At 42.2% G+C, this 15,117-nt stretch overlaps 1 protein-coding gene across 7 annotated transcripts in view; it reads left to right on the top strand.

Moving 5' to 3' along the window:
* The window catches only part of LOC119648404 (battenin), a 28,272-nt gene extending 15,951 nt beyond the window's left edge, over window positions 1-12,321 (top strand). For 5 of the 7 annotated variants that reach the window (XM_038050148.1, XM_038050151.1, XM_038050153.1 and 2 more), the window contains exons 2-7: window positions 3,253-3,330; window positions 3,526-3,705; window positions 3,798-3,928; window positions 11,009-11,167; window positions 11,238-11,619; window positions 11,677-12,321. In XM_038050148.1, the coding sequence (XP_037906076.1) occupies window positions 3,262-3,330; window positions 3,526-3,705; window positions 3,798-3,928; window positions 11,009-11,167; window positions 11,238-11,619; window positions 11,677-12,111 (1,356 nt within the window). In that variant the 5' untranslated portion in view covers window positions 3,253-3,261 and the 3' untranslated portion in view covers window positions 12,112-12,321. Of the gene's footprint in view, window positions 1-2,960; window positions 3,139-3,252; window positions 3,331-3,525; window positions 3,706-3,797; window positions 3,929-11,008; window positions 11,168-11,237; window positions 11,620-11,676 lie in introns of those variants that run through there. The other 2 variants (XM_038050149.1, XM_038050150.1) reach the window with 2 other exon arrangements.
* The last annotated feature ends 2,796 nt before the right edge of the window (window positions 12,322-15,117 follow it).

The raw sequence follows: 15,117 nt of genomic DNA, 5'->3' as shown, positions 1-15,117 counted from the left end.
CAAATTTTAAAACTTTATTGTTATCGAAGATTCACAACACCTCGGATTGGGACTGACATTACGCCGCCGAAGTTCTTCGGCTATCGTAAACCGACTATGATTGGTTTCTGGAATGTGCGCTCGATCCTCGATAACAGTAGCAAGGACTTAAGAGGAGGCCTAATAAACATGACACTGTGATTGTGGTAGGTGATCTGAATACTAACTTGGATTCTAACAACAATTTGCTCGGACATGTGATGAGGAAACACAAAGTTGACGATGATGGCGGACCACCTCGTCATTGGTGGCACATTGTTCGAGCACAAAGCCTGCCTGGTCAGTTGAATTTCAACTGGCCGGCACCATACAGACGTTCAGATCGACCACTTTGCGATAAGCACTTAAGGAGTTATTTCCTGGATGTGCATAACAGGACAGGCGCTGACATCAGCCTTGAAAGGGATTACACTGAGTAATCCGACAGAGAACATCGATGAACATTAGGCCGCCAACAAGAATACCCTTTTCTCGGGTACTATACAGGTTGTCAGCTTCATCCCGATCTGGAAGCGGATCCATAAACGAAAGGGGTTGAAGGCTCTGTTGATGGCTGTTAGTGATGTGATTAGAGATGCACTCAAACTTCTATACCAAACGATAACCCAGAAAAAATTTCGTTGTGCGCGCCGCGACAAAAAGGAATTTGCTTTGGACCTGATCAAGGAAGCGGCAGATGCTGCAAAACACCAGAAATGTATCCTGCATCATGAAAGAGCTTGCATGTGGTCGCAAATCTTTTGATGGTTCTGTGAACGGCGTTAACGGTCGACTCTTCATCCACAATGGCCAGCAACTGAAGAGGTAGAAATAACACTTCACCATGGTTCTTAACCGTACCACATACGGTGAAGTTCCATCTCTTGGCTAGTCACTGCGAATAGGGACGATTTCTCCAAGCAGAAGAAAAATCATCTCAGCCAAACGATGCAAAGACGGTAGACATGACGAGTTATTCAACCTTGCTTCTCCAGTTCCTGCAAATCTGCTGAAAATTCGCGACTTTTCCCAAGAGTGGGAGGCGGGGATGATCGCTAAGATTCCAAAAAAGGCACCTATTTTGAATTTGACTATTTGCGTACTCCCTGCCATCACAAAGATAATAGCGAAAATATTACTGGAACGCATCATAGAACATCTCGAAAGCTTAATTGGCAGCGAGCAGACTGGCTTCCGCATCAACACCCCAAGGATCATTTTGAAATAGTGCATGGAGTTTAAATCTTTCCTCCGCCTGTTCTTCATCGATTTCGAGAAAGCTTTCAGTAGTGTGATCAGGGTATGTAACTGCCGTTCTCTACGCAGGAGGGGTACTCCGGAAAAGCTAGCTCTTATGAGAGCGTGATAGGAGGCGCAAAATGTCACGTGCTGCGCCGAGGAAAAACCTCAGAGAATTTTGAGGTCGAAAGCAGAGTCCGTCTGATATTCTTTCTACTTGTTATTGGTGATGATCTGCATTGTCCTGAGGATATGGAATAGTTGAATAGAATATCCAATCTTGCCCCAATCACCACGACTACGTCGATCTTGGCAATATGTTTCTGGATTTTTGACTGAAGATAAACACGAACAAAACCAAACTTCTCAGTCTGACGAATCATCGTACTCTCTCTATCTGCATTAATGGGTAAAGCATCGAAGGCGTCAATCAATTTGTATATACAGGAAACGTCGTTCCTGCCAGCGATGGTATCGAACTGGATGTTGCTCGACGTATTGACAGCACTAGATCCACTCTCGATGCCTTCTAAAATTTGGAAATACTGTTATCTCAACACAGAGATCAAGTTGGAAGTAGCCCATGAACTCAAAGGTTCCGAGCTTTTGTCAACCCCTGTCTTCGACATTTGATCGGAATTGCTGACCTGACATTATTGCAGACGAAGAACTTATTGGGCGCTCAGACGTGGCGCCCGTACATCATCTGCTCGCAAATGGATAGGATAGGATAGGCTATACATCAAGGAGAGGCAACAATTGCACTCCCCCAAGATGCCCGACGAGTAGGTCGTACTTGGTGCAGAACAGAGAAGAAAGAGTGGGAGGATCTGGGGAAGTCCGGGGGAGCTGAAGTGCAAGCAAGAGCAAATGGCGAACTGGCCCCGCAGTTCACCCGTCTTCTCATAGGTATATGTCTATCTATTTATCTATCACACACGCTTTTCTCAGAAACGTGTTTATAAAAGTAATGAAATAGAGCATGATACTGGAAAGTTTGGTGGAAATCCTCTCATTATTAGCAAAGTTCTAATAATCTAAGGTTGTCTCATTGTGAAGCAAATAGTCGAACATACTCAATGCATTTACATACTCTATGAGCTACGTACAAATATTCTTATACAAAATCTACAACACCCAAAGCGCGGAACTTCCGGTATCTAACTTGTTGTATAACCCTTGGTGTTTCTCATCAGTAATTTAAGTTGTATATGCGGTGCTTACATGCGGTTGCCAATATCTTTCAATTCTGAGCATCTGAGCTTCTTGAGCTGCCCCCGCGATTAATAACTTAATAAATTCGGAGGCATACAATGGAGAGTGTGTAGATCCACTTTCGTTAATGCGTGCCCACCTTGCTTTATCTGCAGAAACTTGACGATTTCTAATCTGTGCCATGTTCTTCATGAAAGATTTGATATCAACAATAAGCGTTTCACCCTTATCGATGGAAATATTCTTGTTTATCTCGGTGTGATTGTGTCTACCTTAAGTTTCAATGAATAACTACCTGAGCGGTCTTTTATCTCGATGTCAAGCAATAAATAGTCAAAGCATTATCATTGTTCCTTGGGATAATTGAATTTAATTATATCCCATTGTACGTCAATTTCGACAATGTAATCGGCATATGTAGCTGAACTGTGTTTTCTAGGTATTGAGCACTAATCTTTCTGGTTATCCCATTGGAAATGATTTCAAAATAGGGGTGTTGAGATGTAGAGTGGAATTTTTAGATTATTTTATTAGTGCAATTAAACGTTTGAGCAATCACAAATATTAAAGTATTTCGTAGGTTTAGCGAAAGTTTTAGTTCCTTCTGGTAGTTTGTTTGAGTGTCATATTCCTTGGAATATAAAGGTTACTAGCTCTGAGAAACAAGTAATTTTGCAAAATAAATCGGTTAACTTTAATTCTAACTAAAATCAACATTTGAACCCAAAAAGATATTACCTGAGCGGCTTCCACTTCTAATAAATTCTAATAAATCTTCAGGAGCGGATCATGCCGGACACGAGCAGAAATTATGGGGCCACCCAGGACACAAGTACAAATAATACAAATGACGAGAAGGTATTTGCCTTTTTTAATTAAATGAATTTCATTTTCTATTCCAAGTTTATTATGCCTATCAAATCGATAAGAAAACGCTCAAAATAATCCCTTTTAATCCCTTGTGCCTAATCGGAAAAAGTGTTTGCTTACAGTATTCATAGTATCTTTTAACGTCTACATAGTATTTAGTTTTATTTTGTTCATTCCCGACAGAATCTCGAGAAAGCAGTTGTTCCGAATGACATAGAAAAACAACGAAAACGGAGGGATCCACAGCAATGGCGGGATCTTGTAGCATATTGGATACTAGGGTTGTGCAATAATTATGGTTACGTTGTGATGTTAAGTGCTGCCCATGATATCATTGATCAATTTGATTCGGGAAATGGAGGGGTAAGATAGATGCAGTTTCGTTTGTAGATTTGTAATTTGTTCAGATACTGGAGCGAATATTTGACAATTCAACCATGTCCCCTTCTTTTTAGCATAAAGAAAGTGAAACCGGTGATAGTGATCGAAAATGCAACATTGTTTCGACTGGAACCATTCTATTAGCGGATATAATTCCTTCCTTAGTAATAAAAATTATAGCACCATACATACCATTTTGGGTACAGTAAGTATATTTCATAAAATTATACATTTTTTAGATTATCCATTGTTTTAGAAATAGGAACTACCTTGATCATTACCAGTCCAAGTAGTACTGTGTTGTACACTTCCTCTTCTCCCTTAACCATCTGCTCTAGCGACGAGTTCTCCCTTGAGCATGCCTCCGTCAATTTGATTACGAGAAGAAGATTTGACTACGTACTTTAATCAATTGTAATAAAAACAAAGCTTCCAGAAAGGTGACAGGCAGACTTCTGCTAACTAGATAGCTGTGGAATATATGCCTATATAAACAGAATATAAAAATAGCACTGAATAAGTGCTCTTTTATTGGCAAATTGGTCTGGGGTCTTATCAAGTGTAAATCTTATGTGCTAGTTTCGTTTTCTGTCCAAGCTCTTGAATAATCGCTCAAATTTGTGGTAATTCTCAGATTAACTTCTTTCAATGGGATTCGGTCTAGATTGATATGAGCAATTTAAGTGATTAACTTATCTTCCGAACTAAAATCGTTGTAACCAATTTTAGAAATTAAACTGCAGCTTTGCCACCCATACTAACCTTTACACTCAGACAAAAAAAACCTTCAGTGATCCTTTTACTATAAATCTTTCTTTCCAAAGAGATTTGGTAGCACAAGCTATAGACTATCGTGGCGAAAGCGCAGCGCAGGTCTTATGATCCTTTCATATATTTTCTTTGACGGTCTCCCCCCGAAACTTTTCCCTCCAGCACACTACAATTTATGCAGAGTTATCTCTCTGTGGGTGAAAGAAAGGGATAATCGTTAAAATTCCAAAAAAGCATCCGTCTCTAAAGCGGATGAATATTTACGAATCGAATCATTGTCGAACAGTGTAAAAAGTTTGAACCAGCGCAGCGCTCCTCCTGCTGTTTATCGATTTCCAAAAAGCTTTGGTTTTGTTCGATACAAGTGGAGCGGAGAAACCCATAGTTATAATCACAGCAATAGCCAAGAATTTACCAGGGCTTGTCACCGATACTTTCTATTTTCGTAATCAGTAACTCTTCGTGTGCTACTTTGGTCTTATTGGGGTTTGGAGGGGTCCGATAGACAATGTCGACCTACCTCAAACACCTCGACTTCGCTGATAATACCCACTGGCTCTCTCAGCGAGTTTTAGGACGTCATAATCATCATCAAAGGCACCACAAACAGTATCTAGTCTAAGCCTGCATTAATAAGGAACTCCAGACATCCCGGTTTTGCATCGGAATCCATCAATTCGATGTCCCTAAAAACTGTCTGGCATCCTGGCCTACCCCATCGCTCCATCTCAGGCAGGGTCTGCCTAGTCTTCTTTTTCTACCATAGATATTGCCCTTATAGGCTTTCCGGGCTAGATCTTCATCCATAGGGATTTAGTGACCTGCCCACCAAAACCTATTGAGCCGGACTTTATCCACAACCTGACGGTCGTTGTATCGCTCATAGATTTCGTCGTTATGTAGGCTACGATATAATCCATCCTCATGTAGGGAGCCAAAAATCTTTCGGAGGATTCTTCTCACGAACGCAGCCTAGAGTTCGCAATTTTTCTTGCTAAGAACGCAAGTCCCCGAGGAATATATGAGGACCGACAAGATCATTGTCTGTATAGTAAGAGCTTTGACCCTATGGGGAGACGTTTCGCGCAGAACACTTTCTGTAAACTTTGTTCGAGCGCCAGGTTATAGCCATTGGTCAGGGTCAGCCTAGTCAGTCATATCAATTTCGTCGGAATACCGAATTCTCTCATGACCTTGTACGCTTGCCGCACAGGGAAAATCTGATCTGGTGCTGATTTGCCTGCACATCCGGACGTATGATGCTATCCGACTTAGCAAGGTAGCAGAGAATATCTTATAGCAACGTGATACCTCTGTAATTGCTGCACTGCGTAATGTCTCCCTTTTTAAGTATGGGACAGATAATGCCTCTTTACCAGTCATCAGACATTGATTCGCTGTTCCACACTTTGGTCGCCTCCATATTTAACCAATTTAGCTGTAATTCCATCGCCTTCTAGCGACTTATTATTTTTTAGCCAATGAATTGCACGGACTGTATCTTCTATGCTTAGTGGTGGCAGTATTTTTTCGTCGTCTTCAGTTGACGGGATCTACAACTCGTCTATGTTCTGGTTGTTCACGAGTTCATCAAAGTACTCAACCCTTCTCTCAAATATGCCCATTCTGTCAGAAATCAGATTTCCATCTTTGTCTCGGCAGGATGGGCATCGAGATGTGTAAGAGACCTGTTGGTTCTCCCAGGTTTCCTTTTGTGAAGTCGGTATGCGGCATTCTTCCGTTCCGTCGCTAGCTTATATTCATTGTCGAACCAACGGGTCCGACTATTTTGCAGTTGGGGCCAAGTATGTTTGTGGCCGTATTAATAATGACGTTCTTCAGGTTATTGTGAAGATGTGTTGTTATTCGAGCTTGGAGCACCATGCCAACGAGATAGTGATCCAGGTCTATATTGGCCCCGTATATGTTCTAATATTCATCAAGGCTGAGAAACCCACATATATTTGTGGACCGCTTTCCGCACAAACTAGGTATTTCGAACAACCATTTCGTGTCATGTTAACGAGGCTTATATTTCTAAATTTGCCTCGTATGTTTTCAAAGCCAAAAACAGCAGGTTTCATTTATTGGCTGACTAAGAAACCTACTCAGAGCGCATGATTTACTGGATGGCCACTATAATATATGGTGCAGCGGCTCTTTTCCAAGAAACCGATCACTGTCCAAGGCACTTCTTGCAACGCTGTTGCATCAGCCCTATATTGGCCTATTTGGCAGCTTCATCCCTTTTTTCCGTGCAGGGTTATCAGCCCTACTCAATCCCCAACCTGGGGGAAAGGGATTCATGATAGTGAAATTCCTCTGTCTAAAACCGTTGTTGATAGTGACTGGTCTCGATAGTAAACCTGCTGATTTTATATGACCTCTCACATTGGTCAGGGTCAACCTAATAGTCTTATCAATTTCAGCGGGGTTCCAAATTCTCGCAGAGATGATACAATTGACGGTCATATTTCAATAGTTTTTCCTGCGTAGCAAGATAGCAAAGAATATTTTATAAATGTTACTCGGCAACGTAATACTTCTGTAAGTGGAGCGCTGCATGATATTGGGTTTTTTTGCGAGGGTGGGAATCTTCAAGAAACATTGGCCTAGACATGCCAGCGCGCAATTGATCATTGAGTTGATCTCATTCCAATTCTCCTCAGGTACTAGCACAGATTTTCCGATACCAGCATCTCTCCTAGAGTCTCCTCTTCTACCATAAATCTTGGACAGTGGAGGAATGCATGCTCTGGACCCTCTTGGACTACATTGCAGTTTGGACTATTGAATTAGGCATCCGGTTTAAATATGTACAGGTTCTAGCGATATCTTCCATGTCCGGTGAGAAACTGGATAAGATTATAATTAATCTTATCGTGTCTCTAACCATACCTTCATGGCATGAGCCTGTCTCCGCTCTGGCCATCTATTTAAAAATCTCTTTTTTTCGTCATTCTTCGTCTCCGATAAGGGAGAGATAGGCTTCGCCTTGTATGTGCTCGTCATCTCATCTGCCAATATGTCAATCAGCATCATGCCCGAGATGGCGAACGCAACATCATTAGGCAGTCTTAAAGGTAGAGCACACCCTTATTAACTGAAATCCACAATGACCCATCCTAAACTGAGGCTGCATAAAGCAATATCGAGCTTGCCACCCTGACCATAACAACATTCGTATGTTGATGGCCGGCTTGGAAGTGATGCAATAATCCCCAATTTGAATACAGGTATAATTCCTTTTAAGGCGGTGAGCACCGCTTCCGTTTTTTCTTCTGCAAGTGGCAGACCAGAGCTCCCTAGTCAACCCTTAATAGCACCGACTGCTTCGCATGAGTATAACTTAGCATCATCAAGAGGCTTTGCGGCCACAATCAGTGCTATATCGTCCACGTAACCCATCACAGTATTTTCCTCGAGGAAAGTTAAGCACATCGTTGCACATGATGTTCCAGATTCGGTCATAAATTGGTCACTTCTTTTCCTGACCCTTTCGCAGAAACTTCCCAACCGAAAAATCTTCAGCGGTGGACAAGTCTCAAAATACCCTTCGTTCCGATATCTGCTCAAATAAGATAAATAATAGTATATTATTATATTTTTGGGAAATCGACTAGAAATCCCCCTTAAGTTTATCCTAGAGCCATAAAGATGCAATAGTATAGAATATAATATAAAGCATCTTCAAGTTTGCTAAATTTCAATATCATTATTAATATTATATTAAGGGAAGCTGCACCGCGTTCTCAAAGCACTTCTTGGCCATTTTACTGGTTACAGTGTAACTATTAACTATAGTATGTCAAGCAATTCCCTACTTCCAAGTATGTCATCTTGGCATCTGGCATGAAATATTCTCCCAGGTGCGTCGACCTCCTTTGCACAAGTGCACAAGTGTCTCAGAACGTGTATGAAGGTTTCCGCACACTCAGCACAGAAACTGCAGGCAGTGTCCGTAGATATCCTTAGCTTCCCTATGTGATAGTTTAGTCGGGAGAGACGAGTGAGTATTCCCACTATAATTCGGGGGTTCTTCTTGGTGAGTTTTAAACAGTTACTGGTGTGCTTGGATTCGTGTCCCCCATAAGCATCCTGGACTGCCCCATTCCTGGTAGGTTCGCCCAGTATAAATCCCTCTCTTCTTTTTTTAATGTCATCGACATGAACCCGTTCCCGATTGCACAGAAAGGTGGCCCGTGTAGAGGTGTTGCTACCTCTTTCCTGGAATCCAGAAAATCCAGACATTATTGAGCGAGCGGAACGTATTCAGTCTCTAAAGGTATTCCCATACCAGTTTAGAGTTCACCTGGTTGGACCAAATTGCCTTGACTACCGCTTGGCTGTCGGTCAGAATAGCAATGTTCTATCCCCTGTAGTTCCTTTGGTGGTTAAAGGAGGCACATCTATCTGTGGAGTATATTTCAGCCTGGAATATGGTGATGTACTTACCCATTGGTTCCAAGTAAAATTTCCTTGGACTAATGAGACCGTCGCTCGCTCCCTCTGCTGTGACAAATCCGTCAATGTACCAAATAATCAGTTGCTGGTTTAAGTTGTGTATCACAGCCACGCTCTTCCAACTTGATCTGTTACTCTAACGTGTTTAAAACTTCTTATCGAAGCCAAACCTCGTAGTCATCTTATCCTTTAGGGTCAATAATTCGGGGTAGCTCCTAGAAAGAATAAGAACTCTTCGCGTCACTGATACTCCCGGTTGTCCTGAATCTTGTTACTTGCATCTGTATGTAGAGAGAGAGTCGTTAATCCCAGAAGGATCTCCAGGAATGCCTGACAATATCATACTAAGTTAAATAGTCCGACATGTCAAATTAATGAACATTATGCACTACGTTCAATTTGAGCAAATATATTTACACAAGAAATACACAAAACCTTTCGTATCTGCAGTTTGGAGGTTCTGGTTTTAGACTTGTTTAACGTTCATGCTTGCCACTGGAGGCAGTCATTTCAAAGAATGAATACCACGGTTGTCAAACAAACCCGTTGATTACATTTGGTACATTGATAATTGAATACGACGGAACCATATGTAGTATGGCTTCACACAATGGTGAGCGAAAATATTGAAGGAAATGAGTTAAGCTTTTTCGAGAATCTTGCAAAGCTGACCTTACTTTGCACCTTCGTTAATTCGTTTTCACCAACGCACCGTGTTACTGTGCAGGCTCGTTATTTCGGTACACTTAGTGTTTGAACTTCATCTTCCGTTACCCAAAGAAGGACAATAAGGATGAAGGCTCAATGCCGGGATACTGACCAACTTTTAAATAATATGATCTTGCTTCTCAGTACATCCGCTACAAACAAAATATTTCACTAATACTTTCATCAATAATGATGCCCCTAAAAATGAAACTTCCCGCTGTTGACGATTACCCTCTTTTATTTCAGTAAATACCCTGCACCATCGTAACAATCAAAAGTAGATGTGGGAATCATTCGACTACCTACTTGGCAGCCATCACGAATGCTTAGAATTGAGGACCAAAGGTTCCTCAATATCCCAGAAATCATTATTAGTTTCACGGAAAAATGGAGCCCGGGGCTTCTTATTATTACTTTTTTCGTTGAAAATTCCACCTTGAACCGGGGAAAGTCCTTTCTTCTCCACCATCTCCCGCCAGACTTGCTGAAACCGTAATATAATAATAATACTTATTGGCGCAACAATCGATATTGGATCAGGGCCATGAGGTATGTTAGAGCACATCATTCAAGACCGTAACGGTACACTAAAGGATTACAGTACCCTACAGGAGGCAATGTGGTCAGCATTGCGCTCGCCCGAGATCATTACCCTAATTTGACTCAGGCACTTATTCACAGCTGAGTCGACTGGTACCCGACGTCAAATCACGATACAAATCCCACTCCCACTAGCCTTACCCTCTAACCACTCAGCTATCCGAACACTTCTGACATTCATCAAGGCTGAGAGGTCACCACGTGGAGGTGGAGATAGGGCTTGGTAGTAGAGCTGTTGGTGTTGGTTCAGCAGGCGGTTCCCAGGTTTTATGGTCCATCGTGGGTACCAAACCACGTTTCGCTTTGGAACCTATACTACCCTTTGGCCACCATATGTATGAACATATGGGGTGGAGAAAAGGCGCTGCCCCCAAGCACTTGGACCCATGGATGTAGAAGGCAAATCCGAGCCCAGAGTGAAAATTATACTGAAAATGAGGCCTGAGGTAGAAATTACACTGGTGTGGGATAAAAATTATGCGAGCCTTCCTATTATCCCTTTTTCGTTGAAACTTCTATTCTCAGCCGAGGAAAATCCCGCGCTCTCCACCCCCCTCCCGCCAGGTTTCCTCAGCCTGCAGTGTATATAGTGTAAATCAGCGCCAAAAATGTAGTGGCTAATGCGTCGACCTTCCGTGGATTCCTCTTCCTCATGTGTCATATAAACAACCCTAAAACTTTCGTCGTCTTTTAAATCCTGAAGATTTTAAATTGATACTTAATATTTCCATTATATTTACAGCGTTCGAGTAGCCTGCGCCATTGGATTGGCAGCTGGAGGTTTCCTTTTAGTAGCCTTCGCTGAAGCTGATTTCGTCGCAATCCTTGGTGTGGTGTTGACTTCAATAAGTTCTGGTCTTGGCGAAACAACATTCCTAGGATATTCATCAAGATACAGCAAGTACGTACAATCCAAACGGACCTCAGTTACCACTGCTTACTTACATTAACCTCATCTATTTCTTCATCAGGAATGTCGTATCCACATGGTCTTCTGGCACCGGTGGTGCTGGTATAATTGGATCTCTCTCCTATGCTGGATTGCAACAGTTAGGCGTGAGTCCAATGGCAACCATGCTGATTATGCTTTTCTTCCCAGCTATCGAGGCAGTTTCGTTTTGGCTCATTTTGAGAAGTCCTCGCCATGAACCAGATGTATCTGTTGAATCCGACAGTAAAGCGGAAGAGGATTCTAACACGCCATCAACTTTCACAAGTAACAACAGCGTAACAGATGACCGAAGGCCGCTGGTTGGCTTCCGCAACAAAATGCATTACACGTGGGAACTCATGAAGTATATGATGCCGCTCACTTTGGTGTACTTCTTCGAGTATTTCATCAATCAAGGCTTGGTAGGCTACCATCACTGATAATCATGAAATCATCTTCATAATTCCTTTTAATTACAGTTCGAGCTAGTGAACTACGAGAACATCTTCCTGGACAAATCCTCGCAGTATCGTTGGTTGCAAGTGGACTATCAGATTGGTGTATTTATATCTCGATCGTCGGTCAACGTATTCCAGCTGAAAAACATCTGGCTGATGTCCATATTCCAGTTCATCAATGTTGTATATTTCTTGATCGAATCCATCTTCTACGTAACACCGAATATTTGGATAGTTTTCGCTGTGGTCCTGTGGGAAGGCTTGCTTGGTGGCGGAGCCTATGTGAATACGTTCTACAGAATGTCGAAAGAAATACCTCGAAATCGTCAAGTCTATGCTATGGCCATTGTGGCGCAAGCTGATTCGCTGGGCATAGCCGTTGCAGGACTAATATCCATCCCAGTGCATAATGCAATTTGCGGTCTGGCAGCACCCAATCGGTGGAATCCGTTTTAAATTAGTGAGAAAAGTGATCAACTAGGAATTTATACTATGAATTTACTAGTCATAAGACTGAACTAGGTTTCTGTTAAGAGTTCGCATTTAATTAAGTTCGGCAATCTGTTAAGTACCATCAATTTTGTAAAGATAAAAGATGCAATTCCCTCAAATCTAATTTCGATTTGAGACCGACCCATCAAAAGACAATAAAATATTGCACAAACATTCAACGAATTTGTACTTACCCTGGAAGAGCGAAAAGTGAAAAGTAGAGTGTATCTATGTACGAGTAAGTGCCATCTTTTCAATTCCCTCAGAACATTTCAGATATAATGTTACATTATCATAGCATTGCTCCAAGCATGTATGCACAACAGTAAAACTGTTTATGATGCTCGGTTAAGTGTTAAATCGAACCAGTTATCTTTATCGGATGGATAATAAAAGAGGGAGAAAATAATGATGCTGACTTTTCCGCAAGGGTTGAGGGGGTACTGGAAGTCATGGAGCATGATGACTTGTGATTTGTGAAGATGACTGATGGTGTCTTAATGTCGATTTCTTTGGATACTATCGAGAAATCATAAGAAATCGATTTTTCTTCTCCAAATGATGATAGTACGTAGTGCAAAAGGTTGGATAGAGGCGGTACATGTACTTGGAAGTACGACGTGCCCCCATGGTTGAACAGTGTCAGTTTTCGAAGGAAGCTAATTTCAAATTTCTTTACTGTAAAAAAAGTTACATTTCTAACGTTTTTGTTCACTTCCAGTCCAAACATAGCTAACTTACCCTAATTATATAAGAACGACCGACTTTTACGACTCTTTAGACCTATGTGACTTTCTCTGTACTCACATTTATTTTTTGAACTTCCATTATACATCGACTTACGATTTGTTCCGCTAACAAATCCTGCTTGCATTAATAATAATAGTAATCGCGACTAGCCCCCCGGAACCGACAGAAATTTTAGTATGGTTTCCCTTTCTAGGGGTCTAGGCTAGTATTAGGTTTTCTCCTAAGTTCCTTTTCGTGCTTTGCATGGGTAACAGGTTTTATTCCAGAATATTGATGGAGGTCTCACTTATCTCTCCACATAATCCGCAGATAATATCCTCAGATGTCCCTGGGTTGCAGTTCAGTATATCTAAGGAGCTTCTTAGCTATATTAGAAAAGTACTGTTTCTGTTAACACCCTGGACTATTCCATTCCCACTAACCCCGCACAGTATAGTTGTCTAAACCGTGCCTCTCCTATCCCGAGTATCATGACCATTAACACCTTGTCGATATATATTACTATTGATAAGGAACCCAAAACGATAAATCCTCACCTGAAGAAACCAGAAACAGGTTGGTCATCAAGAGCACTTGATGAGGATACATTTCTGGAGGTATTGCAACGGGGCACCGAGTTTACTGGAACTGTCATAGAAAGAGCATTGCAGCTTTTCCAACAAATATACCGATCATGCGACCCTTACATGCCAAGACGTCCACACTCTCGGAAGCGTAACCCTAACTACTGGTGGAACGCTGAAATAGCGAAGTCTCGTCAGGAATACTTGAAGTCCAGAAGGTGGAATCAACGTCGAAAACACATGCCAGGGCATGAACAAAGGTGCTTCGAATATAAACAAACAAACAAAAGTTGTAGTGGGGCATCATACTTCAATCGACTCTGTGATGAGCCAGACTCCGATCCATGGGGAGGAGCGCACAACTCAATTATCATCATCATTATCATCCTGCCTGCCTTAATAAAGAACTCCAGACATCCAGGTTTTGCGCCAAAGTCCACCAAAAGTCCGGGCCTACCCCATCGTTCCATCTCAGGAAGACTTTCCCGGCTGAATCATCCTCCTCCATACGGATTAAGTGATCTGCCCACCTATTAAGCCGGACTTTATCCCCAACCTGGCGGTCATGGTATCGCTCAAAGATCTCGTCGTTATGTAGGTTACGAAATCGTCCATTCTCGTCTCGTCGGACGATTCTTCTCTCAAACGCGGCCAGGAGTTCATTATTTGTTTGCTAAGAATACATAAGGGCTGGCATGATCATAGTCGTGTACAGTAAAAGCTTTGACCCAGTGGTGAGACATTTCCAGCGGAACAGTTTTCGTAAACTGAAATAGCCTCTGTTGGCAGCCAGCAACCATGCGCGGATTTCATCATCATAGTTGTTATCGGTTGTGATTTTCGACCCCAGTTAGGAGAACCCGTGCAGTTTGATGTTGTTGGTTGACTGATTTTCGGTGCCGTGCTTGCCACCATATATTTTGTCTTACCTTCATTGATGTGCAGCCCAAGATCTCGCGCCGCCTGCTCGATCTGGTTGAAGGCAGTTTGAACGTCTCGGGCCGTTCTCTCCATGATGAAGATTTCGTCAACATAGGCCAGTAGTTGGGTGGACTTGAAAAGGATGGTTGCCTCTTGCATTTACATCGGAATCGCGAATCACTTTCTCCAGGACCAGGTTAAAGAGGACGCATGATAAGTCATCCCCTCGTCATAGACCGTTGTTGATGTTGAATAGTCTCGAGAGTGATCCTGCCCTCGCACATTGGTTAGGGTCAGCGTAGTCAGTCTTATTAATTTCGTTGGGATACAGAATTCTCTCCTGGCCGTGTACAGTTTTACAGTGGCTATGCTGTCATAGGAGGCTTTAAAGTCGATGAAAAGATGGTGGAACTGATGTCCATATTCAAGCAGTTTTTCCATCACTGCCGCACAGAGAAAATCTGATCTGTTGCTAATTTGCCTGGAATAATATTTTTTTCTTTTATGGTATGGGCGAATAATGCTCTGGAGTATGGGGCTTTCCGGCCTAGGTAGATACCGGAGAATATCTTATAAATGGTACTCAGCCGCATGATATGGGACGGATAATGCCTTGTTGCCAGTCGCCAGGCATTGATTCGCTATCCCACACCTTGAGAATCAGTTGATGAACCACTTGGTGTAGTTGGTCGTCTCCATATTTAATTAATTCGGCTGTAATTCCATCATCCATCTT

The sequence above is a fragment of the Hermetia illucens genome, chromosome 2 (assembly GCF_905115235.1).
Source record: "Hermetia illucens chromosome 2, iHerIll2.2.curated.20191125, whole genome shotgun sequence".
Lineage (NCBI taxonomy): Eukaryota > Metazoa > Arthropoda > Insecta > Diptera > Stratiomyidae > Hermetia > Hermetia illucens.
The sequence above is the reverse complement of the archived record's forward strand: the minus strand, read 5'-3'. Positions and strand labels throughout refer to the sequence as shown.